Source organism: Neophocaena asiaeorientalis, unplaced genomic scaffold, assembly GCF_003031525.2.
Source record: "Neophocaena asiaeorientalis asiaeorientalis breed wild unplaced genomic scaffold, Neophocaena_asiaeorientalis_V1.1 scaffold698, whole genome shotgun sequence".
In the NCBI taxonomy this organism is placed as follows: Eukaryota; Metazoa; Chordata; class Mammalia; order Artiodactyla; family Phocoenidae; genus Neophocaena; species Neophocaena asiaeorientalis.
This window is the reverse complement of record NW_020171993.1, coordinates 2,093,742-2,120,855: the sequence shown is the minus strand read 5'-3', so window position 1 is coordinate 2,120,855 and position 27,114 is coordinate 2,093,742. Positions and strand designations below refer to the sequence as shown.

Sequence of the window (27,114 nt, the reverse complement as noted above, 5' to 3'; positions counted from 1 at the left end):
TGTTAAAAGTTGGAAGCTCTCTGTTAACATTTAATGATCTTGTCAGCGGAATATGATTGACACAATTAAGTTGTCTTGCATTTGAGTTACATAATTGATATGGGATGTGAGTAAGATCCTAATTCAGAACATATGATACTCTTGTTCCATTCGAGAATGAAATTAAAGCAACTTATAAATAAATCTGGTTTTCATTAAAATACGGGAAAAAATCTGCATGCCAAAGCATTTGCAATACAGCTAAGGATCTATACTCTATATTTCATACTTGGAACATTTTTATCATATAGGATTAAATCCACAGATCAAACAAGTTTTCCAGGAAGTATAAAACTTTTTACTCTAATTCTTTTGGCTTGAAGAGAGTGTATATTTACAATAGATCACAGTAGGAAAATAGGGGTTTTGTTAGATAACTCTTTTTTCCCCCACTTAGGAAAAAATTTCAGGTTAGCATATTCTTCTAAAATCTTGAGTTATAAAATGTGCTTTTGCAATTTCTTTGTACTGGCTTGTATTTCTCAAGCTGGAGTTTTATTTTGTAAGTTTAATCATTTCTGTTCCTTGGAAAATATCCATTGCCAAGCACAATTCAGTTGACTGTGACATGCACATGAAATTTAAACTAACTTTACTGTGCATTGCCTAAAATATTTGCAAATGAAGCAACTGAGAAAGGATTAATCTCCAAGATTTACAAGTAGCTCATGCAGCTCAATGCCTTTATTTTTTTATTTTATTTTATTTTATTTTTTATAGGGTAGAGGGAAGTGGGAGAGAAAGTTTTTCTGTTTTTTTTTATAAATTTATTTATTTTATTTTATTTTTGGCTGCATTGGTTCTCCATTGCTGCACGCGGGCTTTTCTCTAGTTGTGGCGAGCGGGGGCTACTCTTCGTTGCGGTGTGCGGGCTTCTCGTTGTGGTGGCTTCTCGTTGTGGAGCACAGGCTCTAGGTGCATGGGCTTCAGTAGTTGTGGCATGTGGACTCAGTAGTTGTGGCTCATGGGCTGTAGAGCGCAGGCTCAGTAGTTGTGGCGCATGGGCTTAGTTGCTCCGCGGCATGTGGGATCTTCCTGGACCAGGGATCGAACCCGTGTCCCCTGCATTGGCAGGCGGATTCTTAACCACTGCGCCACCAGGGAAGCCCAATGCCTTTATTTTTGATGAATGGTAAAGAAAAGCATTGTATTTATAATTGCCTGTATTAAGATAACTTAATTAAGATAAGAAATGATTAATATTAACCAGTAGCCAAACCAGGGATAGAGAAATTATTTTTTGCAATAGTTATTTTTAATATTAGGAATTAAAAGTTTAATCCTGTGAAGAGAGTGTAAAGAAATCACAATCTTGAGAAAAATGAGGCAGTATCTGAAAAAATACCATAAATTCAGAGTGACTCTTGAAGAATAGAGAGTATTTCCATTGCTCCTATTACTAAGATCATCATCATCCTTTTGCTGATTTTGCAGACATAGAATGAAGTTGTTGAACCAGATGATCTCTGAGGTCCCTTCTAGCTCTAACATTCAATAACTCTGTGATTCTGAGTTAACTGCTGGGAGGAGGTGAAGTTATCTTCTGGCCCCCAGTTCAGTGCTCTGGGCAATCATGTGGCTTCTACAGACATGAGTGAATTGTGATCTCAAATTATGAAGTTATAAAGTATATAATAGTGTATGTTATAAAGTTCAGAATTTCAAAGTGTTCCTAAGATTCTTATACAGGAGAAAAGAGTCTTTGGTCCTGAGGATTAATGTGCTCCCTTTGCCCAGCTCTCCCTTCGTGACAGCAGGGACAGCAGAATTAACAGATGGAATCTACTTTGGTGTGCCTCTGGGCCTTTTTTTCCCCTTGCGCTGCAACTGTCTGAGTCTCTTTTGGGTCCCAGAAGGAAGGAGATTTCAGGCATAGAGCCCTGGGCTTTTTGCCAGCTTCAGAAATTTAGCTGCCAGGTGTTCTTCAGTGAGGGTTATTTTGAAGTTCTCATTTTCATATGTATTCAAGAGTGATTAGAAGATGAATATGCCGAGGAGTGTCATGTTGTATTTGTAATCTCTGAACGCTCTTAGAACCTCCTGCATACCAGGACTTGAGGGGCATGTGCAAATGCAGGCCCATTAGCTAGAAATACTTATGTGTAGGTTTTAGTTTCTGGCACATGCATTTCCTAAAGATATGAGTTAGGGTGGAGAAGGGTGAGCTGTGCTCATGGTGTTGCTTATGCTGTTGCTCCATCTCTTGTTCTGTTAAAGAGGAAGTTGTCAGCACCCAACAGTACCTTTTATTGTGTATCTTTTTTTATTTTTTGGCTGCACTGCATGGCATGCGGAATCTTAGTTCCCTGACCAGGAATCGAAATCGCACACCCAGGGAAGTCCAATAGTACCTTTTAAAGATACATTAAAGAGGACTTCTTCATACACCAAGGTATAAAAGAGACACAGTGAATCATTAAGTTTGTGTTAGAAGCCATGGGCTGAAGCCCATGTAGAGGAAAACCTTTTCTTTCTTTCCTTTTTTTCTTTTTTTAAAGTGAGATATTTACATATAACAACATTGTGTAAGTTTAAGGTGTCCAACATGTAGATTTGATATACTTATATACTGTGGTATGATTACCACTGTAGTGTTAGCTAATACCTCCATTACCTTATGTACTTATCACTTCTTTTCTGTAGTGAGAACATTAAACATCTAGTCTCTTAGCAACTTCCAAGCATATAAAATAGTTATGTTAACTATAATCACGTTGCTTTGCATTAGATTCCCAGAACTTATTCATCCTCTACCTGCAAGTCTGTACCATTTGATCAACATCTCCTCAGTCCCCCTACCCACCAGCCCCTGCTAACCACCATTCTACTGTTTCTACAAGTTCAGCTTTTTTAGATTCCAGAAATATGTGATACACAGTAGTTGTCTTTTTCTGTCTGACTTATCTCACTTAGCATAATGCTTACGTTGGTCTATTGATGTTATCACAAATGGCAAAATTTCTTTCTTTCTCATGACTGAATAATATTCCATCGTGTGTGCGTGCACCACATCTTCTTTATCAATTCATCCATTGACAGACACTTAGGTTGTTTCCATATCTTGGCTATTGTGAATAATGCTGCAATAAACATGGGAGTACAGATATCTTCTTGATATCCTGTTTTAATTTCCTTTAGATGTATGCCCAGAAGTGGGATTGTTGGACCAATCATATGGTAGTTCTGTTTTTAATTTTTTGAGGAACCAACATACTGTCTTCCATAGTGACTGAACCAATTCACATTCCCACCAACAGTGCACAAGTCTTCCCTTTTCTCCATATCCTTGTCAATACTTGTTATCTCTTGTCTTTTTTTTTTAAGATTTTTTTTTTGATGTGGATCATTTTTAAAGTCTTTATTGAATTTGTTACAATATTGCTTCTGTTTTATATTTTGGTTTTTTGGCCGCGAGGCATTTGGGATCTTAGCTCCCTGACCAGGGATCGAACCTGCACCCCCTGCATTGGAAGACGAAGACTTAACCACTGGACTGCCAGGGAAGTCCCTCTCTTGTCTTTTTGATGATACCTATACTAACAGGTGTGAGGTGATATTTCATTGTGCTTTTGATTTGTATTTCCCTGATGATTAGAGATGTTGATCATCTTTTCACATACCCATTGGCCATTCATATATCTTCTTTGGAGAAAAAAATGTCTATTTCCCCTGCCCATTTTAAAATTAGATTGTTTGATTTTTTGCTATTGAACTGTGTGAGTTCTTTATGTATTTTGAATATTAGTCTCTTATCAGATATATGATTGGAAATATTTTCTTCCATTCCGTAGATCGCCTTTTCATTTTGTTGATTGTTTCTTTTGCTGTACAGAAGCTTTTTATTTTGATATAGTTCCTTTCATTTTTGCTTTTGTTGCTTGTGCTTTTGGTGTCGTATTAAAAAAAAAAACTGTTGCCACGACCAATGTCAAGAAGCTTTTTCCTTGTGTTTTCTTCTATAAGTTTTATAGTTTCAGGTCTTACATTTAAGTCTTTAATCTATTTCAAGTTAATTTTTGTGAATGCTGTAAGATAGATTTCATTTTTCTGTATATGGCTATCCAATTTTCCCAGTACAATTTATTGAAAAGACTTCTTTCCCCACTGAATATTCTTGGGTCCTTTGTTGAATATTAGTTGACAGTATATGGGGTGGGGAGGGGGTATTCCTAGGCTCTCTAGTCTGTCCTGTTGGTCTGTGTGTCTATTTTTATGCCAGTACTATATTGTTTTGATTACTAAAGCTTTGTAGTATAGTTTGAAGTCAGCTGTGTTTTCTTTCTCAGGATTGCTTTGGCTATTTGGAGTCTTTTGTGGTTCCATACAAATTTTAGGATTGTTCTATTTTGGGAAATAATGTCATTGGAATTTGATAGCAATTGCATTGACTCTATTGATAGCTTTGGATAGTATGGACATTTTAACACTATTGATTCTTCTGATCCATGAACACAGACTGGATATCTTTCCATTTGTCTGAGTCTTCAGTTTCTTTCATTTAAGTATTATAGTTTTCAGTGTACTAATCTTTCACTTCCTTTGTTAAATAGTCATAAGTTTTATTGCTTTCATGCTATTGTGAATGGGATTGTTTTCTTTATTTCTTTTTCAGATATTTCTTTGTTAGTTTATAAAAACACAGTTGATTTCTGTATGTTGATTTTGTATCCTTCAACTTTACATAATTTGTTGATTAGCTCTAACAGTTTTTTGGTTGCAGTCTTCAGGATTTTCTATATATAAGATCATATCCACAAATAAAGACAGATTTACTTCTTTTCCAATTTGTATGCCATTTATTTCTTTCTCTTGCCTGATTGCTCTAGCTAGGACTTCCATGTTGAATAAGAGTGGAATAACTATTCAACTATGTTGAATAAGAGTGGTAAGAGTAGGCACCCCAGTCTTGTTCCTGATCTTAGAGAAGAAGCCTTCAACCTATAGCCTTTATTATATTGAGATTTGTTCCCTCTATATCAAATTTGTTGAAGGTTTTTATCATGAAGGGATATTGTATTTTGTCACATGCTTTTTTTTGCAGCTATTGAGATGATCATATGTTTTTTATCTTTCATTCTGTTAATGTGCTATATCATGTTGATTGATTTTCATATGTTGACCCACCCTTGCATCCCATGGATAAATCTCACTTGACCATAGTGTATGATCCTTTTAATGTGCTGTTGAATTCAGTTTGCTAATATTTTGTTGAGAATTTTTATAATATATTCACCAGGATTATTGGTCTGTAGTTTTGGTTTTTTTGCAATGTCCTTATGTGGCTTTGATAGTAGGGTATGCTGGCCTCATAAAATGAGTTTGGGAGTTTTTGCTCCACTCCAATTTTGGGGAAGAGTTTGAGAAGTAGTGGCATTAATTTTTCTTGAAATGCTTCGTAGAATTCACCAATAAAACCATGGGTCCTGGGCTTTTCTTTGTTGGTGGGTTTTTGATTACTGATTCAGTGTTCTTACTCATTATTGGTCTGTTCGTACTTTTTAGTTCTTCCTGATTCAGTCTTGGTATATTGTACATTTCTAGGAATTTGTCCTGTCCATTTTCTTAATTTAACAGGCAGTGGGAGACTTTGGCTCTCTGGTAGTGAAAGGATACATTATAACCAATTGGAAATTCTGAGAGCATCTACCAAATGACTTGAAAAAGTAATACCTATTGTCTTTGATGCTCCCAGCTCTCATATTAGCATGAATTTTACTTTGTTACCATTGTGCATGTGTATATATGCATATGTTTCAGTGTAAAAATATGACAGCTACATTGCAGAAAATTTAGAAGAGAAAGCAAATAAAAATTATGCAATTACCTAATCACTGTTATCATTTTATTTCCTTTGAATTTTTCCCAAAAAGCATTTTTCAAACATAGTTAATAATATTTATTTTGTATTTCTATCATTAGTATTTTCTATTTTACTAAATGTTTTTTCAAAAGGTGCTTAACATTCCATTGAGTGTGCTTTTTTTAAAAAAATTTTATTGGATTATAGTTGATTTACAATGTGTTAGTTTCAGGTGTACAGCAAAATGAATCAGTTATACATGTACATATATCCAATAAAATTTTTTTTAAAAGGAGTGTGCTGTTTTTGACATAAGCATTTTCTCTTGTTAGATATATAGGATTTTCCCTCAACTTTCTAATATTATAATAATGTTGTAGTCACAGCGTCATGCACATAGAATTCTTTATATTTTAGATTATTCTCTTAGAGTAGATTTCCACATTTTTATTGTCCTTTGTACATATCATCAAGGTTTTTCCAAAAGATAATGCTAACTGACAAGATCACTAGCAATGTGTGAAGGACCAATTATTCCACATCCTTGAATATTATTTTTTTAATATTTTTACTCATTTAATTTCTATAGCCTTATTATTTCTTTAATTAGCACCAGAGATTGGGTTTTTCTTCATGTGTATTTACTAGTTGTACTTCTTACATGAATTGTTTAATTTTTATGTACTAAAGCAAAGTCTTTACTATTAAAGTCTTGGGGGAATTGTCTAATTTTTAAAAACTTCAACACATGTATTTTTATATTGAAAAATTAAAACCATGTATATGCAACCAGTAAATAAAATAAAAATTTCTCGATGCTGCTACATAGAAATATCCACTTTTGGTATTTTAAGTATATCTTTCTGACTTTTTTAAAATGTGCATCCATTTTTTTTTAAATAATCAAATACACTATTACACGTTTAATCTACCTTTTCTCATTCATTATTCTATTGCCTTTATATGAAAAATGTCATATGTTTTCTCCTGGTAGTTCATGCCCTTTCCTGAAAATTTGAAAAATATGGAAAACTATAAAGAAGAAAAAGTACCCATCATTCTACCACCCAGGGATAATGGCTATCAACATATTGCAGTTCCTTTCCATTTTTAATGAACCTATATTTTCCCTCAAACTTGTTATCATACTAAATATATTTATGATATATTCAGTATATTATTATACTTATAAAATGTTTTTTTATGATTGTCCGATAGTCTCATAATTTATTTTAAAATTGTCATGGTCTTAGATGTTTGTTTCCAATTTTCATTATTTTAAATGTTTTCAGTAAACATCTTTTTACAAAAATGTTCTTATCGATGATTGTTTTCTATTTTTAATAGTCATTTGTTAAGTGTCAAATATTTTAAGGCTCTCAGTATCTATTGCCAAACTGCTTTCCAGAAAGGTAATTTACACAGTTTATACTTTTACTAGTTTTGTGTACATCTCATCACTCCTCACTCACATTGTCTATTATCTTACTTTAAAATATTTGCTAATTTGGTAGTTGAAAAATGGCATCTCATTGTTTTGATACATTTTTTAATGTGAATTCATTAACAAGAATAATAGGATCCCACAAGAACATATTTTAACAAAAAGAAGTAGGCTTTTCCTAATGGGTGGTTGTAATGGTTATACTGTATGAGTGTGTGTGTGTGTGTGTGTGTGTGTGTGTGTGTAAACACAAACACTGAAGTCCTGTGCCTAAAATAGAACTTTTTTTCCTAATAGGTCTTGGTATCTTGATGGAGAGACACTGCTAATAATCATCTGTGTTGCCATTGTGTTCCCTCTTGCACTTCTTCCTAAAATAGGTAAGTCTTTATAGAAGAGGACATTATTTGTTTAGAAGAAAAGAAAAAGAAAATACTATTAAGGGGCTTTTAAATTTCATAGTACCACATTTTTAGCAGAAGGTGGTTGTGAATAATTTTGAACTTGGACTTTTAGGTTGTTCAGCTTTCAGCCCTGCCTAGTTAACCTATTACTTGGTTTGCAGTAGTATTTTGTCTGCCCCACTAAAATAAAACCTTTACAACGGAACATTAAAGAGCAGCCTTTCCTTACAGTGTACCATTAGTGGTAAGCCAGTTCCAATTCTGCTGTACAGAGCTACATAAATGATCTGTGACAGATAGTTGGAATGTTGTTATTCTCAGCCCTAAGCCCCAGATACCAAGCACTGTAATAAAAAACATGCCCAAGATGTATAGCTTTAGCTGCACGTTAGGATCACTTTCCTTATAAATTGCTTTTTATTTTACTGTTATTTTACAGGCTTTCTTGGCTACACAAGTAGTTTATCATTTTTCTTTATGGTGTTCTTTGCTCTTGTGGTAAGTTTAAAATATAGTGTATTGCTTATCTCCTCACTAAAATTGAACTCATTGTGTTAATGTCTTTTTTCTCTTAACTCTGTTTTTTGTTGGGAAGGTATCCCATTTTATTTCAACGTGTTATTAAAAGCACTTTTATTCTGCAAAACTGTTTCCTTCATTGTATCTATTTTGAAGAGGCTTAGCTAGAATAGCATTTCAAATTCAGTTTCTCTTCTGGTTAACTAGAGAGGAGAGCATACCAATTCTGTTAAAACCTTAGATGGAGTATAATTCTTTGGCTAGGTGTATGTATCCATTTATTTCTGTACAATATTGTGTGTGTATGTTTTGGAGGATACTCAAGCATGAGAATCAGGCTGGTTCTAATCCGTAAAATCAATTTGGTTCTAGTCATCTTAATTTTTGAAACTTTGTTCCATTAACGAAACCATAGCTTCAGGGGCTTAACTGTTGATGAGATCTAGTAAGAATTGGAGTGCCTGAATTCTATCTGGTCTGGTTTATTCAGCGTGGTTAAGCTCTCATGAAAAGCCTGCTGCAAAGAAATTTTTTTTTTCACATGTGGAATGTTTTTTTAAATTAGCCCATTTTTGTTATAACGTAGGAAAAATATCTCTCAGATGGTAAACTTTATTCTAATATTTATTAAATAATTTAAAATAAAGATAAGAGAATTTTTAAAAAAAGGATAAAAGAGAATTTGAATTTCTTATTTCTTTTAAATTCTTCTAAAACAGATTTTAACATTCCGAAGATTGTATTTTTGTGTGAAATTTTGGAAAAAAAATCCTTTTTCTTTTTGCTTAGCAGTTTATTCCATAGTCAGTCTGTCAAACCTTAAGTAGGATTAAACATTTTAAACTTGCCAAGATACATACCTAAATGGCTTGATTAAGCTCTTAAAATCATAAGCTTATTTAAATTCTCCTTTGTTATTGAGAAATGAATGAAAGGAAAATGCCATCCAATAGAGCAAGACAACACATCATTAGTTAAACCATATAACAGAACCAGATTTCCAAGCTGTCAAAACATTTAGGATGCATTTAACTTAGGCTAAACTATCTGCTGGGATACAAGGATAAAACAACTTTAGATTATTTAAATGAAGTGAAAGTGACCCTGGTTTCAGTGTACAGAAATATTTATACTTTAATGAATGCTCTTAAAACTAAAAATACTTAACAGTGCTTACATTTAATCATTTGTTGAATTTATCAACATTAAAATCATTGCCCTCCCCCGCAAAAATTGCCCAACTTGTATCTTACAAGTAAGTGAATTGAACATACACTCTTTAAAATAAATAATCTATTGCTAATAATTCTTTTTTTCATTTCTAATAGCCTACTGGTCTTATTTATTTATTTTATTTTTTTGGCTGCATTGGGTCTTCATTGCTGCGTGCAGGCTTTCTTTAGTTGCGGCGAGCAGGGGCTACTCTTCGTTGTGGTGGCTTCTCTTGTTGCCAAGCACGGGACGGGCTCTAGGAGCATGGGCTTCAGTAGTTGTAGCACATGAGCTCAGTAGTTGTGTCTTGCGGGCTCTAGAGCACAGGCTCAGTAGTTGTGACACATGGGCTGAGTTGCTCCACGGCATGTGGGATCTTCCCGGACCAGGGCTCAAGCCCATGTCCCCTGAGTTGGCAGGCAGATTCTTAACCACTGCGCCACCAGGGAAGCCGGAACATACACTTTTTTTTTAAAGATTTTTTTCTATTTTATTGAGATATAATTGACATTATAAAGGTATAAACTTACAGCGCTGCATAAGTTTAAGGTGTGCAGCATAATGACGACTTACATATATTGCGAGATGATTACCACAATAAGTTTACTTAACATCCATAAACACACTTTTTAGGTGCCACATTAAGAGGGAAACAACAAATAATTTCATCACAGTTTGATTGTTGAGAAGCATCTACATGGTTTAGAGTGGCCTATATTTGCAAATTAACATATGGATATTAAAGAGAATCAGTATACACACATTGAATATTTTCCTCACAGATAATTGACCACACAAGCATTGTATAGTTAGGAGTAATTTGGTTTTTATAGCCAATAATTTGAAGCAGGTAAAATGTATTGATACAACATGTCTATTGTAGTTTTCACAGTTTTCATTTCTGTCATGGCAGATACTCTCTAATTTGATGCAGATTCCTGCTGTAGCTGTCATATGGAAATAATACCCTTATTCTGCATTTATTATGCTTTACAAACCGTCTGCTCAGATTTTACCTAGGAGCACCATTTAAATTTGGTCTACAATGGGACAGTGAAGACACTATACTTTCTTCTTAAGTCTCTTTTTAATTGGCATATAGGCATACCTCAGAGATATTGCGGGTTTGGTCCCAGACCACTGCAATAAACCTAGTATTGTAATAAAGCGAGTGACACAAAGTTTTTGGTTTCCCAGTGCATATAAAAGTTATGTTTACCCTATACTGTAAACTAGTAAGTGTACAATAGCATTATGTCTAAGAAAACAATGTACATACCTTAATTTAAAAATACTTTATTGCTTACTCAGAAATAGAAAGAATGAAATAATGCCATTTGCAGCAACATGGATAGACCTAGAGATTAACATACTAAGTGAAGGAAGTCAGACAGAGAAAGACAAAGATCATATGATATCACTTACATGTGAAATCTAAAAAAAAAATGACACAAATAAACTTATTTACAAAACAGAAACAGACTCACAGACATAGAAAACAAACTTATGATTACCAAAGGGAAAGAGGGGGAGGGATGAATTAGGAGTTTGAGATTAACAGATATACATACTATATATAAAATAGGTAAATGACAAGGACCTACTGTATGGCACAGGGAACTATATTCAATACCTTGCAATAACCTATAATGTAAAAGAAAAAAATTGCTAAGAAATGCTAATCATCATCTGAGCCTTCAGTGAGTTGTAATCTTTTTTGCTGGTGGAAGGTCTTACCTTGATATTGATGGCTGCTGACTGATCAGGGTGGTGGTTGCTAAAGGTTGGGGAGGCTGTGACAATTTCTTAAAATAAGACAACAGTGAAGATTGCTGCATCGATTGGCCCTTCCTTTCATGAATGATTTCCTGCAGCATGCAATGCTGCTTGATAGCACTTTACCCACAGTAGAACTTCTTTCAAAATTGGAGTCAATCTTTTCAAACCCTGCCACTGCTTCACCAATTAAGTGTATGTAATATTTTAAATCCTTTGTATTCATCTCAACAATCTTCACAGCATCTTCACCAGGAGTAGATTCCATCTCAAGAAACCACTTTCTTTGCTCATCCATAAAAAGCAGCTCTGGACCCATTCAAGTTTTGTCATGAGATTGCAGCAATTCAGTCACATCTTCAGGCTCCATGTCTAATTCTTGTTCTCTTGCTCTTTCCACCACATCTGTAGTGACTTCCTCCACTGAAGTCTCGAACCCCTCAAAGTCATCCATGAGAGTTGGAATCAACTTCTTCCAAACTTCTGTTAATGTTGATATTTTGATCTCTTCCCATGAATCAAATATGCACTTAATGGGACCTAGAATGATGAATCCTTTCCAGATGGTTTTCAGTTTACTTTGTTCAGCTCCATCAGAGGAATCACCATCTCCAGCAGCTATAGCCTCATGCAATTGTTTCTTAAAGAATAAGACTTGAAAGTCAATATTACCCCTCAGTCCATGGGCTGCAGAATGGATGTTGTGTTAGGAGGCATGAAAACAACATGAATCTTGTTGCACATCTCCATCAGAGCTCTAGGGTAACCAGGTGCATTGTCAATGAGCAGGTTCCAGGGCACATGGCCTCTGTAGTTTGCGGCACATGGGCTCTCTAGTTGAGGCGCGCAAGCTCAGTAGTTGCGGCGCGTGGGCTTAGGTGCTCCATGTGGCGTGTGGGAACCTAGTTCCTCAACCAGGAATCAAACCTGCATCCCCTGCATTGGAAGGTGGATTCTTTACCACTGGACCACCAGGGAAGTCCCCAAGCAATAGTATTTTGAAAGGAATCTTCTTTTCTGAGCAGTAGTTCTCAACAGTGGGCTTAAAATAATAAACAGATGTGTTGTCATCAAGGCTTTGTTGTTCCATTTATAGAGCACAGGCAGAGTAGATTTAGCATAATTCTTAAGGGTCCTAGGATTTGGGGAATGGTAAATTAGCATTGTATTCAGCTGAAAGTCACCAGCTGCATTAGCCCCTAACAAGAGAGTCAGGCTATCCTTTGAAGCTCTGAAACCAGGCATTGGCTTCTCCTCTAGCTATGAAAGTCCTAAATGGCATCTTCTTCCAGTAGAAGGCTGTTAGGTCTGTATTGAAAATCTGTTGTTCAGTGTAGTCACCTTCGTTAATGATCATTGCTAGAACTTCTGGATAACTTGCTGCAGCTCCTACATGAGGACTTGCTGCTTCACCTTGCACTTCTGTGTTATGGAGACGGCTTCTTTCCTTGAACCTCATGAACCAACATCTGCTAGCTTCAGACTTTTCTTCTGCAGCTTCCTCACCTCTCTCAGTCTTCATAGAATTGAAGCGAGCTAGGGCCTTGCTCTGGATTTGGCTTTGGCTTAAGGGAATGTTGTGGCTGGTTTGATTTTCTATCCAGATCATTAAAACTTTCTCCATATCAGCAGTAAGGCTGTTTCACCTTTTTTTATCATTTGTGTGTTCACTGGAGTAGCACTTTTCATTTCCTTCAGGAACTGTTCCTTTGCATCCACAACTTGGCTAACAGTCTGGTACAAGAGGGCTAGCTCTTAGCTTATCTCAATTTTCAACATGCCTTCCTCACTGAGCTTAATCATTTCTAGCTTTTGATCTAAAGTGAGAGATTTGCAACTCTTCCTTTCTATTGAACCATTAGAGGCCATTGTAGGGTTATAAATTGGCCTAATTTCAATATTGTTGTGTCTCAGGGAATAGGGAGGCCTGAGGAGAGGGAGAGAGACGAGAACTGCCTGTTAGTGGAGCAGTCAGAGCACACACAGCATCTATGAATTAAGTTCGCCCTCTTATATGGGCATAGTTCATGGCACCCCAAAATAATTACAGTAGTTACCTCAAAGATCACGGATCACAGATCATCAGTCACTATAACAAATATGATAGTAATGAAAATGTTTGAAATATTTTGAGAATTACCAAAATGTGACACAGAGACACGAAGTGAGCAAATGCTCTTGGAAAAATGGTGCCCATAACCTTGCTCAATGCAGGGCTGCCACAAACCTTCAATCCATTAAAAAACACAGTATCTGTGAAGTGCAGTAAAGTAAAGCACAATAAAATGAGGTATGCCTGAATTTACTTTAGACTTTCTAAGTATTAGGTTTAAAAATACACAGTGGTTAAGGAAAACATGTATATATTAACCCCAATTTTTTTGATGGATTCAAATTTTTTTTCCATTGCACCTTTTTTCACTGATTATTTTTTTCAGTATGTTTGTATCCATAAATCTGTATAGCATTTATATTACATTTTTAAAAATCTGTCCAGAAAACTATTATTTTCTTAAATTATACTCTCCAAACAGCATAAATCAAAACCTATACTCTTTTCTATTGTCCCAGATCCTTATTTTGCTTAAAAGTTTTTGACGTAAATTTTTGGCCCTGCTGAAATACCTAAAATTTTTAAAAATAAATTTTATTTTAGCAGTGGCTCAGCATGACGGTACCTTTTTTGGTCCATTTTTGAACAAAAATGAATTTCTGTTCTTTCTAAAAGTTCTGTCTTGAGTACAGGTTAGTATTCTAATACTAATATTTGAAGTAATATTTTAATAAGTCAGTAATGAAAATAGAGAACTATTTGAATCGATTTTGGTTAGATTTGGATCTCCTTCTGCTGAACACTATGGTAGGCATTAGAGTTGTGGGAGATTAATCAGGACACTACTCTTAAGGATCTGCCATTCTAGTCAGGGAAATAAGATAAATTTATCAGAAAAAAAATAGAGAACAATGTAGTCAATACATAGTTTAGTATTGATTTATTTGCTTCATAATAGGGATTACATAAGAGCTGAGAGGAGAGAAGGATCACCAACAGGTAGAATAAAGGAAGATGTGGAAGGAAATAAAACTTGAGCTGAGCCTTGAAAGATGGGAATTACTTGGAGCAGAGAGAAGAGGGAAGGGCCTCCTGTGCAAGTCAACAAGTATTTTTAATGCTTAATCTTCTATTTCCCTTTGTCTTTCTTTCTAACCCCTGAGTTTATCTTCTTACTGTGTTCTGCCTTCAACTTGAGCAAGGACTCCCTGTTACCCTTTGTTGTCAGGTATCTTCCATTCCTGTTCTGTACTTCTGCTTTATAGGACGTCACTTGGGCTTGAGATGGGTCTCTGCAGAGAAATTAGCTGTAGTAACTGAATTTTATGTTAATATAAAATCAGGCCTCTAATGATATTTTCTGATTAATGAAAAAAATAATCATTTTCTTGCATTTTGGAGCACTGTTTTGAAATATTTGGGTTTGCAAGTCTTGTAATAACAGCTGATAAAATGAGGTAGCTCACATACCGACCTTATCAAACTACCTGGTATACAATGTAAATGGTTGTTGCTGCTGCCGCCTCCACTGTTAGTCAGGGGGAAATGTGAGATGCTGAATTTGGAGCAGGGCTGAACAGAGAGACCAGTAACAACTTTGCTTCTACCCCACCCCATCCTCATCCTTTTTGGGCAGACATATCAGAAAAAAAAAAATGGTGAGATTATTGCTTTTGATTTTTTTTTCTTTCTTTTTGGTAAGTTGACCATTTAGTTTATTCTGTATTGAAAACTTACCTAGAAATAGCAAAGCAACTTGCCCAGTTTACCCTTACAGTTTTTTTTTTTTTCTCTTGGTGAGGGTTTTAAATAAGAGTAATTTTTTAGTTGACTCATTAATTTAATCCTAAAAGTATATGTTTTCCTTGGGTTTGTTTTATCACTATGTAAAATTTTGATTGAATTAGTTAAAATCTAAAACTAGATAAATACCAAATAGGAATAGTATAATATTTACTTACAGGTCTTCTGCAAAGGACAGATGCTTCCTTTATTCTCCCTTGCCCTTTTGAATGCTGGGTTTCAGCCTAGAGCAAGTATTTACAGAGTAATTATGTGCCCTGAAACAACTACAACAGTGGTAATGTTGACCAACTCAACTGTAGGTCTAGGAACAGGATGGCCACAATTAAGAGTAAAATCCTGAAACATTTTCATTGATTGTTTCTGGGAAATAGCAGCCCTCTGGATTTCTTTTAATTTTTTAAAAAATTCATTTTTACCAGCTCTAGTTCCTTAGCTTTGTGCTCTTATCGTTTGCCAGCTTCATCCACATTCACCAAAAGTGATGTAAGTTTGAAAAAAGCAAGGAGGGCCAGTGCTCATGCATCAGAAATCCCTGAGCCTCCCCCTTTGCATCTACCTGTGACCATTTCCAAAACTGCTATTAATATTTCTCTGTCTGCTACTGATGCCAGGTCCACAGATGGCCATATTCTTGTACTATTGTCACTAAAAACATCGTGTTCCCATTCTGAGTTGGATTTTCTTTTAATGCCTTGATACTATTGGAGTTTTGAAAGCTCTCAGTCTTCAGTGGGGGAGATCTCCACCAAACAACTATGCAGCCCCTCATGCTGTCCCACACCGTAGGTGCCCGTGTCAGATGATGGCCCCATTCTATCTAGGGAAAATGACATGAACAAAGAATCTTTTATTTGTTAGCATATTATTTGGCATGGTGTTAGATTAATTGAAATGATACTGACCTATTTAAAATCAATTTCTTGTCATGAATTTGGTAAGAAATCATCTGATCCTACTTATTCTTACAGATAATAATCAAAAAATGGTCCATCCCTTGTCCTCTGACATTAGATTCTGTAGAGCAATACTTCCACGTAATTGTTTTGTTTGGCTTTTTTTTCAGCTTCTTCCTTTTTATTTTAAGCTAAAAAGAAAAATAAAATATGACTAATAATGATTTTTTTCCTAATTAATAAAAAAGTAATGGCTATATTGCATTTTGGAACTTTGTTTTGAAATATTTTTATTTGAAAGCCCAGTAATAATAAATTCATCTTGGTTTTTTTTGATGTATTCTAACTTTTAATGACTGTTGGTTTCTCTCTTTCCCCTCAATCCTCTTAAACAGATTTCAAATGCTACAGATGCTTGTAAACCAAAGCTCTTTCATTTCTCCAAAGAGGTGTGTAAGTTATTAACAGATACTTTTAGTTTTTTCACATTTCAAGTTTAAGAGGTTTGTGTAACAGGGTCTCTTAGGTCTTTTACCTGTAACTAACTAATTTTCATGAAAGTGCTAAGTATAGGGTTGCTTACCAGAAGGTGGCCCATTATGAAACGGCCACCTTTTTTTTGGCACGCCTTTAAATGGAGCCTGTTTTAAGTGGGCCACTGCCTAAAAGAACAGATTTACTGAATGTCTGGTCTGGCCAATAAGGTCCTCTGTGCATACAGACTTCCTGTTGCCCTCTGGACTTGTAAAGCTAAATAGCCAATTATATCAAAAACTCCTCCCCTGTGAGTAGAACCTTGGTCTGTGGCTAAACAGCCTCATCATTGGACCAGCAATTGAGCACTGCCAATATGTCTCCTGGCTGACATTCCAAAGTTGAAATTTATGATGCCTGTAGCAGAGGCAGAAGGACCAAGTCCCCCCTTGCCTTCTCTGAGAGAGCTAGGATATTTGAAATGCCTGCAAAAGCTCCTGAGCATCAGCAGAGGAGACAGGAAACTGATCTGAATGATCTCTACTTTACCATTCTAAAAGAGCCATATGTTCCTTGTTGCTGCAGGTTTCTTCATGTACACTTTGTGATTCGGCTAAAATGCAGGTCCCAGATACTAGAATCCCCACTACTCATGTATAACCCTATTAGTGTAGCATTTTAGTGTGATAACTCCTCCATGCAAAATTTTCCTTTTTATTCCCCAGGGTTCTTTTCCATTGTTGTTTTGTTTTGCTTTTGGCCGTGCCTTGCAGCTTATGGGATCTCAGTTCCCCAATCAGGGATTGAACCCCGGGCCACAGCAATGAAAGCCTGGAATCCTAACCACTAGGCCACCAGGGAACTCCCTTATTCCCCAGTTTTTAAATAAGAAATGTCTCTCTGGCCCCACAAGGGAGGTTACCACATCTTTTACATGGTAAAGGCCTCCACGTGCCTTAAAGATTTAGGTAGGGTAATTGACAAGCCAGGAAACTGAGCAGTATATGAAAGAGAATTTGTGAATTGAATTTCATTCTCTTAATCTAGCCTTGGGAAATGCTACAGCTTTCCTTCCTGCCAGCTCTCCTCTGATATTTTAAGAGGCCTTGTGTCTGAAGATAGATCTACAGTCATCTGGAACTTCTTTTGCTGAAGAGCCTTAAGTTAGTTAAGGAGAAATTTTTTTAGAGTAGAAAAGAGAAAGTAAATCATTACCATCTATTTTGTAAAGACAGTGTTTTCATTTAGATGGTAACTTTTGTTTGCTTTGTAACTTTCTCTGGTTCTTAACTATTCTAATTTTAAAAAAACAACAGTTTTGTTCATATATTCCAGTGGATCTCTATGAATGTGTTGGTCTAGAATAAATCATGTTCATTCCCATCAAAAGAGACCCTAGTTATAGATGCTAAGATGTGATTAATATATTCAGTATTCTCTTAGATTAAGTTGGTACTTGAATTGAGTTGGTGAAAGCAGGTTCAAAAGCATTAACTATTATTGCTGCTTAGGGTAATAAGATGTTTTTGAGTTTCCTAATGCATGCATTAGGAAAGACTGAGAATTACAATAAGATCATTTCTAAAATGTTATTATTTTTCATCTTACCTAAATGTTATTTATCTTACCTTAATTATTTTTATCTTACTGATACAATATAGAAGCAGCAGTGATTGTAGTAAAACCAACCTGGTGTGGAAGAGCCAAGAAATATTTTTGCTAGTGTGGGCAATACAGCTATCAAGTAAAATATTTACTGGGGACCATAATTGTGTGTCTCGTTAAAAACAAAAAACCAAAAAAACCCCTCTTATTTTATAAACAGGTGATTCATGAAACATGAAAGAAATTTAACTAAATTGATTTTTTTTTTGGAGAACTGATTTTATTGTCAAATGAAGTCGTGGTTTCAACAGAGTAGCATTTAATAATTTCATCTTTAAAAAAATTTTTTTTCAGAGTGCTTATGCCATACCAACCATGGCTTTTTCATTTCTCTGCCACACCTCAATATTGCCCATATATTGTGAACTTCAAAGGTACTATAGAATCCTGGAATATTTAAAATGTATTAGTATGTCTTTTTACTTCTAGGACTTTCAGATTGAATAACATTCTCCTCTGTGAATCCTTCCATCCCACCACTGGATTGTAGGTGTTAGTTTAAAACAAAACAAAACAACCAAGACTTAGTTCTAAATTGAGAATGCTTCTTTGAAGCATAGTCCTTTGTGCAGTAATTTCAGATCAAGAATTGTAGTGTGTAGTTATTAGAGAACTAGGTCTTGAGTGATTAAGGAATCCTTTTGAGTAGCTTGGGAGATATTTATCTATTTAGATATAATTCAGATCACAGATTCTAATTTTACCATTTTTTTTCTTTTAGACCTTCTAAGAAAAGGATGCAGCACGTAACCAATACAGCAATCGCTTTAAGTTTTCTCATTTATTTTATATCTGCACTCTTTGGGTACCTCACTTTTTATGGTAAGTATATTATTTCATTATAGATGACAAAACAAATTGTTCTGTAGTTGATCTCACACCTGAATATGGACTTTGTTTCTGCCTTTCTTTAGCAAGTTAATTTGTTCAGGCTGCCAGAATTCAGTGCACCACTGTGGTGGCTCTACGGGCCTTAAAGAACTGATTTTCTTTCTCTTAAAAAGGTGGATCAAATTCAAGATTGATAACTTCATATGAAAATTTTCTTAAACACCCAAGTAAAATCTCGGGCTTAGAAACATTGAAGTCTTTCTACGAGAAAAAAAAAAAGTGCAATAATGATTTCATTTTTTTTAATTGAGAATTCAATATGTTAGACTCTAGTTCAGCAGTTTGGGAGGTTGAGAGAATCAGTCATCTTAATTGCAAACGAACAAGTTGAGAAAGGAAAGGGTTTTACCTGGACTATAGTTGTACCCTTATGTCAGAGACCTCTGCCTTTAGATTTAATTCACACAGTTCTGCAGTGTGTATTCTGTGCTTTGCCATGAACTTTCTCTCTAAATTTTTAAAGGATTCTTTTAAATTCACAAAATAAAAGTAAAATTTTGTTTTATTTACTTTTGAAAAGTTATGTGCTTGGTGAGTTTTTTTCTCTTCTGGTAAGAACCTCAAGAAAAAATAAAACTTAAAAGTCTAGAACAAGAAAAAAAATTGTAAGCTCTCTTGTTAAATTTGCAAACGCACTTGTTTAATTTGCAAACAAACACATTATAACAAACTGCACTCAGTTTGTCAAATCCTTGAATACACTTTTCAGTTTATGAATGCCCCTATAACAACGCTCCAGGTAGATGGCTATTGTTACTTTTGTGATATTTAGCTGTTCTGACTCTGATTTCACCGTCAGTGGCCTTGTGCATGTGTTTCAGGTTTTAGACATTCACGATGGCTTGTAATGGTGCTTTGCTTACCTTCCAGAGTTTTTTCAGGTCTGACAAGTTTTTGGACATTTACTTGTATGACTACCTTTCCTAAGCCCAGTGGAAAGAGTATGAATTTTGAAACCCAACAAATATGATTCAAAAAACCACTGTGCTCTAACTAGCTGTGTGGCCTTGAACCAGGGTACTTCACCTTGTGCTATCTTCATCTCCTAATCTGTAACACAGGGATAATTGTATAGAGTTATATTGAAGAGGAAATAAGTTATATGGAAAATGCCTGTTACAGTATCTGGCACACAGCCATCTTCCACAAAGGAGAGCTACTACTGGTGGTGTATTATCATTACTGTTATCATTATTATTGCAATTATTTCATAATTTCAGGTGCCCTTTTTTCAGCACTGTACTTCTCTTCTTACTGTCATTAATGAAACAATTTAAATATGGTAACTTTTCAGTATATTATTATCCGTGTATTACCTTAGACTTTTCAGTGTGTGAGACAATTATAATTGCTCTATACAGTCCTTTTCTTGCTAACTCTATGTCATTTCAACACTAATAAAGGTGACTGATGAATCTAAATCTGCTCTTGCATTTTTGTACTATGTTGAATAAGAGTGGTAGAGCTCTGTACACACCATCCGGAAGAGCGTTACTTCCTACTTCCAACATGAGCATGGATACACTACAAGGAAAGTTAAAGCAGATTGTTAAACTTTTTTGATCATTGTTAAGGAAATAAAATTCTTGAAATGCATAAACTGTATTTTTGGTTGTTGCGTTTGTCTTCGTACAGAGTTGAGCACAGTGATGCTTTTCTAGAACAATGAGATACTACAGCAGGGTCTTCGTTGGGATTCAGCAAAAACTTAGTAGAAGAGCTGTATATTTTTATAAATTGAAATCGTCACCTGGCACAAATACTATTATATTTAGGGATCTTCCAAAATTGAGAAAAAGTCCAAAAAATGGACCTCTTCTTCCCTATGGATCAATAGAGCTATCTGGAAGAAACCTCAAATGGCCTACCAATTTCCAGGACAGCTGAAAAGTAGTTACAAAAATATTACCACGAGATGTTAGGAGCTATGTTAAATTATAAGAAAACTTAGGTGGAAAGGGACGTGGAGGAAGGATAGATGCTGATGCATTTATTGAGCTCACGTTTATTCTGTACGTGCCATGTGTTTTATTATATACCTTGCCTAACTCAGTCCTTATGACGACTCTGCAAGATATGGGTTCAGATAAGTTGGGCACTTTGGCCAGTACCTGCAGCTAATGGATAATGAGTTGGGATTTGAATCCAATTCTGACTCTCTCCAGAGTCAATGCCTTTATTACTGTGCTGCCTCCTCAGGAATTATGCCACAGAATCCAGATTCCCTTCATTCCAAGTTTTTCGCAAAGTGAACTTTTGGAAAAACCTGGCTCACTTAAGCTCCAGGCATATCTATCTATCTATCTATCTATTTTTGCCTGAACACAGAGGCTAAATATTTTCATCATGTACGTGAAATGTTTCCTACACAGGCATTTTCCTGGTTATCAAGTAAAGCTGTTGTCTCTGACTTAGCCCTTTTCCACTGATGCAGATTCTTTAGAATATCCACGCTTTATGTAATGCAGATATACAGATCTAAGAAAATCACATGGTAGGCTGGTAAGTAGGTGATAGATAGATAGAAGGAAAGAAAGAAAGAAAGAAAGAATGATATAAAAGTTCCTTCTCCAAAGACAGAAGAAGATTCAGATATTGATTTGCTATTCACAGTGTTTCTCTTTTGGGTTGAAAGTCTTTTACGGTATATTTCTATTGGAATAGCAGTAGCTCTCAGTCTTACAGAAATTGCTGATTGAGCTTGAGACCTTATCAGAAGGGCTTGTCACAAATTAACGCCTTCAACTCATTTTATAGGTGAGTAGCTTAAGTCCAAAAGGTGAAGTGACCTGTCTCACAATTAGTGGCATGTCTCCTGAATATTAATCCAGTGATATTTCTGTTACTCTGTGATAATCTTTATAAACTTCATCCCCTGTTTGACAGTGTGTATTAAACAGGGCAGCCTCCTGACTTCAAGAGAAGATATAACTTGCAGAGATCACCATCAGGTTCTTCCTGAGATTTGTAGAGATTTGTCTGAATGCAGAGAAGTGTGTTGTACTCTATCCCTTGCATAAGGCTCAGCTAGGAACACAGAATTGACTGGCTCAGGAAAAAGGTTTTTATCTTGGGAAAGTAGAAAGTAGACATGTAACAGGTATTTTGAACTTGTAATCAATCTAGTTCTTCAGGCTTCTGGAGCTGCTTGGGATCCTTTCATTCAGTGCTCTCAAGGCTTAGTTAATATCTAAATTTTATCAGATTAAAGGGACCAATAAGTATGTACCTAGATTAATAATATTGGCTCTGATTACAGATGTTAAAGCATTATAAGGTGAGGAATAAAAAGTGTTCCTCTGATAAACCAGGCCAATACCCAAATGTTGCATAATAACCAGACCACTTTAAAAGTCTACAAAGTTCTTAAGCAGTAAGTGTTAATAGCTCATTTTTATGATTCAGAAAGTGGAAATAAAATAGTTTGCTATATTTTTCCAAAGAGTCACAAGTATCTCACATATTTGGGACTAGAATCCAGCTTTCCTGGCTCTTCTTAATCTCTTATTTGGTCCATTAGTCCCACATTATATCAAGTATGTCTTTGATACTTTCAACAATTAGTTTCTATCCCATTTCCATTATTACTAATCTAGTTCAAATCCTCATTACCTCTCAGTGGTTATGACAGTAGCCTTCTGTTATTCCTGTTTTGGGCCTCTTTTTCTTCCAATCTGTCTTCCTGCTTAGTTCAGGTCATAATGCACTGTTCTTCAGAAGTCATTGCATCTCTGTGGCCTACCAGATTGAGTCCAGACCCTAAGAAGAGCTCTGTTACTGGTCTTAAATGCATTTCCAGCCTTATCACCCACTACTCTCTTTTCTCTACCACACAGTCTTTCAGCCTCTGAAGTGCTATTGGGCTGCTCATTTTCTTGGTTGCGTATTGCTACCAGAGAGAATTTCTTCCCCACATCTTTGAATGTCAGCACACATACATTAACTCATGTCATGTTCACAGTAACTCTGTAGGTCAGTATATTATTGTCCACATTTTACAAATGTAAAAACTCAGAGAAGTTTGCTAGTAAGAGTAGGGTTTGAATCTTAGTCTGTTTGATCGCAGAATTCAAGCCCCTCTACTACCCTGCTGCTCACTATATCATGATGACTCTTCTCAAGTCTTCTTGGATTTCGTTCATGTTCATCCCAAAGCCATAGTTATCTTTCCCTGTTCAGAATCACCATAGCTCTTTGTTTAGACCTTCTTCTTCCACTTAAGTGTGTCTGTGTTTACACACTTTCTATTATATGTGTGTGTCTTCATCTTATCTCCCCTTTAAATTTTAAAGTATTTGATTTGTTTTTTTATTTTCTCCAAAGTGACTTTTCCAAACCGTATGGTCTCAAATTAAAAAAACAAAAAACAACAACAACAAAACCACAATTCTATTTTAAGTACAAACTCATCTTTCCCTACAAGGCAGTGATATGGAGTGTTCTTGAGAACTCTCACTCTTAATAGCCCTCCTCTGGCTTGGAGTAAGGAAGACGTGAGTGTAGAAGAACACCAGGGAGCAAAGCATGGTCAGCTTGTTCAGATTCTGTCACTGACTACCACACTTGCTTGCTAAGGAAGCCATTACCCTAACACTGCATTCTCTTTTATGAAAGATGAATCTATAGATGAAATGTTGATGAAGCAGGTAGCATGCACAAAACTATAAGATCCTAGAAAACATTGCAATATTAAGGAAAGGCTTTGGCATCAAAACAATTTGGGAGCACAGCTCTGCCAGCTCTGTCCCTTTGTACTGTATGATCTTGGGCAAGTCAGTTAATAATTTTTAGCCTAGCTACCTATCTTATATTGTTATCATAAGGACCAAATTCAGTAGTATACATGAAAGCACTTTATTAAAGTGTTGTTCAAAACCTTCAGATTATGGAAAAGTTCTAAAGAGATTTTCTTAAATGTATATTCATTGTCATAATTTTAGAGATTCTGCCTGGGCCAATTTCTAGTTTCATTAAAAGAAAACACTGTAGGTTTCCAGAAGATATTTACTTAATGTCTCTGTGTTTCATAGGATAGGAAAAAGGCCAGAGATGGATTTGGTACTGGGAATCCAAAATCTGTTAAGATCCGTTTGTGCAAAGGAAAATAATGTTACTGTTATTAACATCTTAGTAGTTTATAATGTGATCCTTATTATTGTTTTTTAAATTTGCAGACAGTGTGGCGTCAGAATTACTACAAGGTTATAGTAAATACTTGCCACATGATGTTGTCGTCATGACTGTGAAGTTATGCATACTATTTGCTGTGCTTTTGACAGTCCCTCTAATCCACTTCCCTGTAAGTGCTCTTAAAGGTTTTGTTGCTTGGTGTAGCAGCTCCCTAATATGGCAACACTAATTCTTTACAGACTAGAATGTTTGAATCACATCTAGTCTTGTATATCTTATTCATTTGTCCAGTAATTGATCAAAGACCTCATACTTGCCTATGGCCCCATGAAAGCACAAAAATAACAGTGAACCGCTAAACTAATTTGTGCTTTTTCAGATTTAGTTTAGATTTACGCTCTCCCACAGCATTGTTTCCAATTTAGAGACTATAGTTCTTCTAAAGTTTTTTGGGGTTTTTTTCCCCCTTTAATTCTGTATTCTGTTTTCAAAAGAATGTGCGTGAAGAGGAAAAAGTCAAGTCAGCAAAAATAAGCTCCTTCTAGTTTATTGGAAATTTATTTTCACATAGACGTTCTAGTCTAATCTTAGTCACAGATTTTATTTGCTCTAGAGTTATAGTTTAAGGGGCACAGCAGATCATCACTCGGCATTTAGTTGCCATATGTAAGACTCTTGAGAATTTCTGGGAGAATGGAATCATAGGCTTTGGGTACAGATGCTTCTAGTGGACGACTTGAGCCCCTGAACGGGGAGCTCCTTAAGACTGGGGCCACTGCAGCGGGGGCTGGGTAAATGCTTGTGGGACGGGACTGCCTGTTGCCCGCCTTAGCAGTAGAGAGCATCATGAACTAGTTTTCACATTTACATGCTGTGAAACAGGTAATATAACATAAAACAGCAAATGGTATTTCTTTATCATGCCATGACTTCTTTTTCTGTTTTAAACCATTTGTTCTTTTATCTGTTGAATTTCATGAAAATGATACTCTGTGATTTCTTCACAAAGTGTTATTGTTGGTAATTTTGAAAATTATACAACTGAAAGAAATTGCATGTGAAAATTTTTTCAAGAATAAAACCAAAACAGTTTTTATGAAGCTCACACAGATAGGTATATTTCTCAGTTTTTGTGCAATAAATACCTTACAGTAATAGTTTATGCCATATTTTTGGAATCTAAATGGTTTAGAGGGCAAGAATATTATGGTAACTGTACCATACATGTGTTTCCCTAAGCAAGTAGTTTGGCTTTGTTACCTCCTCTTTGCTTAAATCTTTTTCTGTTGTACAGGCAAGGAAAGCTTTAATGATGATGTTTTTCTCCAATTTTCCATTCTCATGGATTCGCCATTCTTTGATCACTATAGCTCTCAATATTATCATTGTTTTACTTGCGATATATGTTCCTGACATTAGGAATGTACTTGGTGTAGTTGGTAAGTTTTCTATTTCAAAAATTCCATTTTCTAAAATAGATTAAATTGTCATCCAGTCTCACATCTGAATCTGGCAATACTATTTTCTTTTCCTCCCCACTTTAAGGTTCCAGTACATCAACATGTTTGATTTTTGTGTTCCCGGGACTGTTTCATCTTAAACTGAGCAGAGAGGATTTTCTCTCATGGAAAAAGTTTGGGGTAGGTTGATTTTTGTTTGTTTCTTTTAAGAATCTTATTTTAAGAAATAACTTGTCATTTTATAATTAAGTATTTTACCTACCTTACGAAAGTTAATGTATTTTGAACTATAATGTACATTATTGGAGCACGTGAAGGTTTGAAATAATGCTCTAATTATTCTTTATCTTTTTTCCTTATTTCCACAGGCGCTTGTTTTGCTCATCTTTGGTATTTTGGTTGGTAATTTTAGTTTAGCACTCATTATTTTTAATTGGATTAATAAGTGAAAGAAATATTTTCCCACGTCTTTTGCTGAATAATTTACCTCCAAATGCAAAAAGGAATTATTCTGGAAGGGACCTTGGATGAATCCTCTTTATATGGCCTAACAGTTTTGCAAACATTGACAGAAAAGCGGAACAAAACAGGAGTCGGTAGGGGAAAGTAGACATAGCAGTTTTAATCAAAATAAGAAACTCAGAATGCTCTTAAATATGTTGAGCATCTTTTGTTTGTGGTTTTTTTTTTTTAATTAACAGACTTTATTTTTTAGGGTAGTTTTAACGTTTACAGAAATAATTGAACAGAAAGTACAGAGAGTTCTCATATATTCCCTCATTCCAGCACACCCATAGTGTCCCACATTACTAACATCTTGCATTAGTGAAGTACCTTTGTTATACTTGATGAGCCAACTTTGATACATTACTATTAACTGAAGTTCATAGTTTACAGTAGGGTTCACTTTTGATGCAACCACTGATCTTTTTACTGTCTCCATAAACACCATGAGCATTCCCCATGAGCCTTTTCTAAAATGTCATTTGGTGGAATCATATAGTATCTAACCTTTCACTTAGCAATGTGCGTTTAAGTTTCCTCCGTGTCTTTTCATAGCTTGATAGCTCTTTTTTTTTAATCACTGACAATATTCCATTGTATGGATGTACCACAGTTTGTTTCACTGACAGTATTCCATTGTATGGATGTACCACAGTTTGTTTTTCCATTCACCTGTTGAATGACCTCTTGTTTGCTTCCAAATTTTGGCATTTGTGAATAAAGCTGCTACAAACATTTGTATGCAGACTTTTGTGTGGACAGAAATTTTCAGCTTATTTGGGTTAATACCAAAGACTATTTTTTAGCAATTGCTGCATGGTATGGTAGAATATTTAGTCTTATAAGAAACTGCCCAACTGCCTTCCAAAGTGGCTGTAACATTTTGCAGTCCTGCCAGCAATGTGTGAGAGTTCCTGTTGTTCCACATCCTTGCCGACATTGGGTGTTGTCAGTGTTTGGGATTTTCACCATTCTAATGGGTGTGCAGTTGTATCTCATTGTTGTTTTAATTTGTATTTCCCTATTGACATATGATGTTGAGCA

The 27,114-nt window shown here is 35.4% G+C and overlaps 1 protein-coding gene across 1 annotated transcript in view; it reads left to right on the top strand.

Annotated features, from left to right (window-relative positions):
* SLC38A6 (solute carrier family 38 member 6) overlaps positions 1 to 26,636 on the top strand; it is a 67,751-nt gene extending 41,115 nt beyond the window's left edge. The window contains exons 7-16 of the mRNA XM_024748335.1: positions 7,581 to 7,663; positions 8,127 to 8,185; positions 16,022 to 16,087; positions 16,342 to 16,395; positions 18,380 to 18,459; positions 18,807 to 18,907; positions 24,151 to 24,275; positions 25,401 to 25,545; positions 25,652 to 25,746; positions 25,935 to 26,636. Coding sequence (XP_024604103.1) covers positions 7,581 to 7,663; positions 8,127 to 8,185; positions 16,022 to 16,087; positions 16,342 to 16,395; positions 18,380 to 18,459; positions 18,807 to 18,907; positions 24,151 to 24,275; positions 25,401 to 25,545; positions 25,652 to 25,746; positions 25,935 to 26,015 — 889 coding nt within the window. The 3' untranslated portion in view covers positions 26,016 to 26,636. The remainder of the gene's footprint in view (positions 1 to 7,580; positions 7,664 to 8,126; positions 8,186 to 16,021; positions 16,088 to 16,341; positions 16,396 to 18,379; positions 18,460 to 18,806; positions 18,908 to 24,150; positions 24,276 to 25,400; positions 25,546 to 25,651; positions 25,747 to 25,934) is intronic.
* The last annotated feature ends 478 nt before the right edge of the window (positions 26,637 to 27,114 follow it).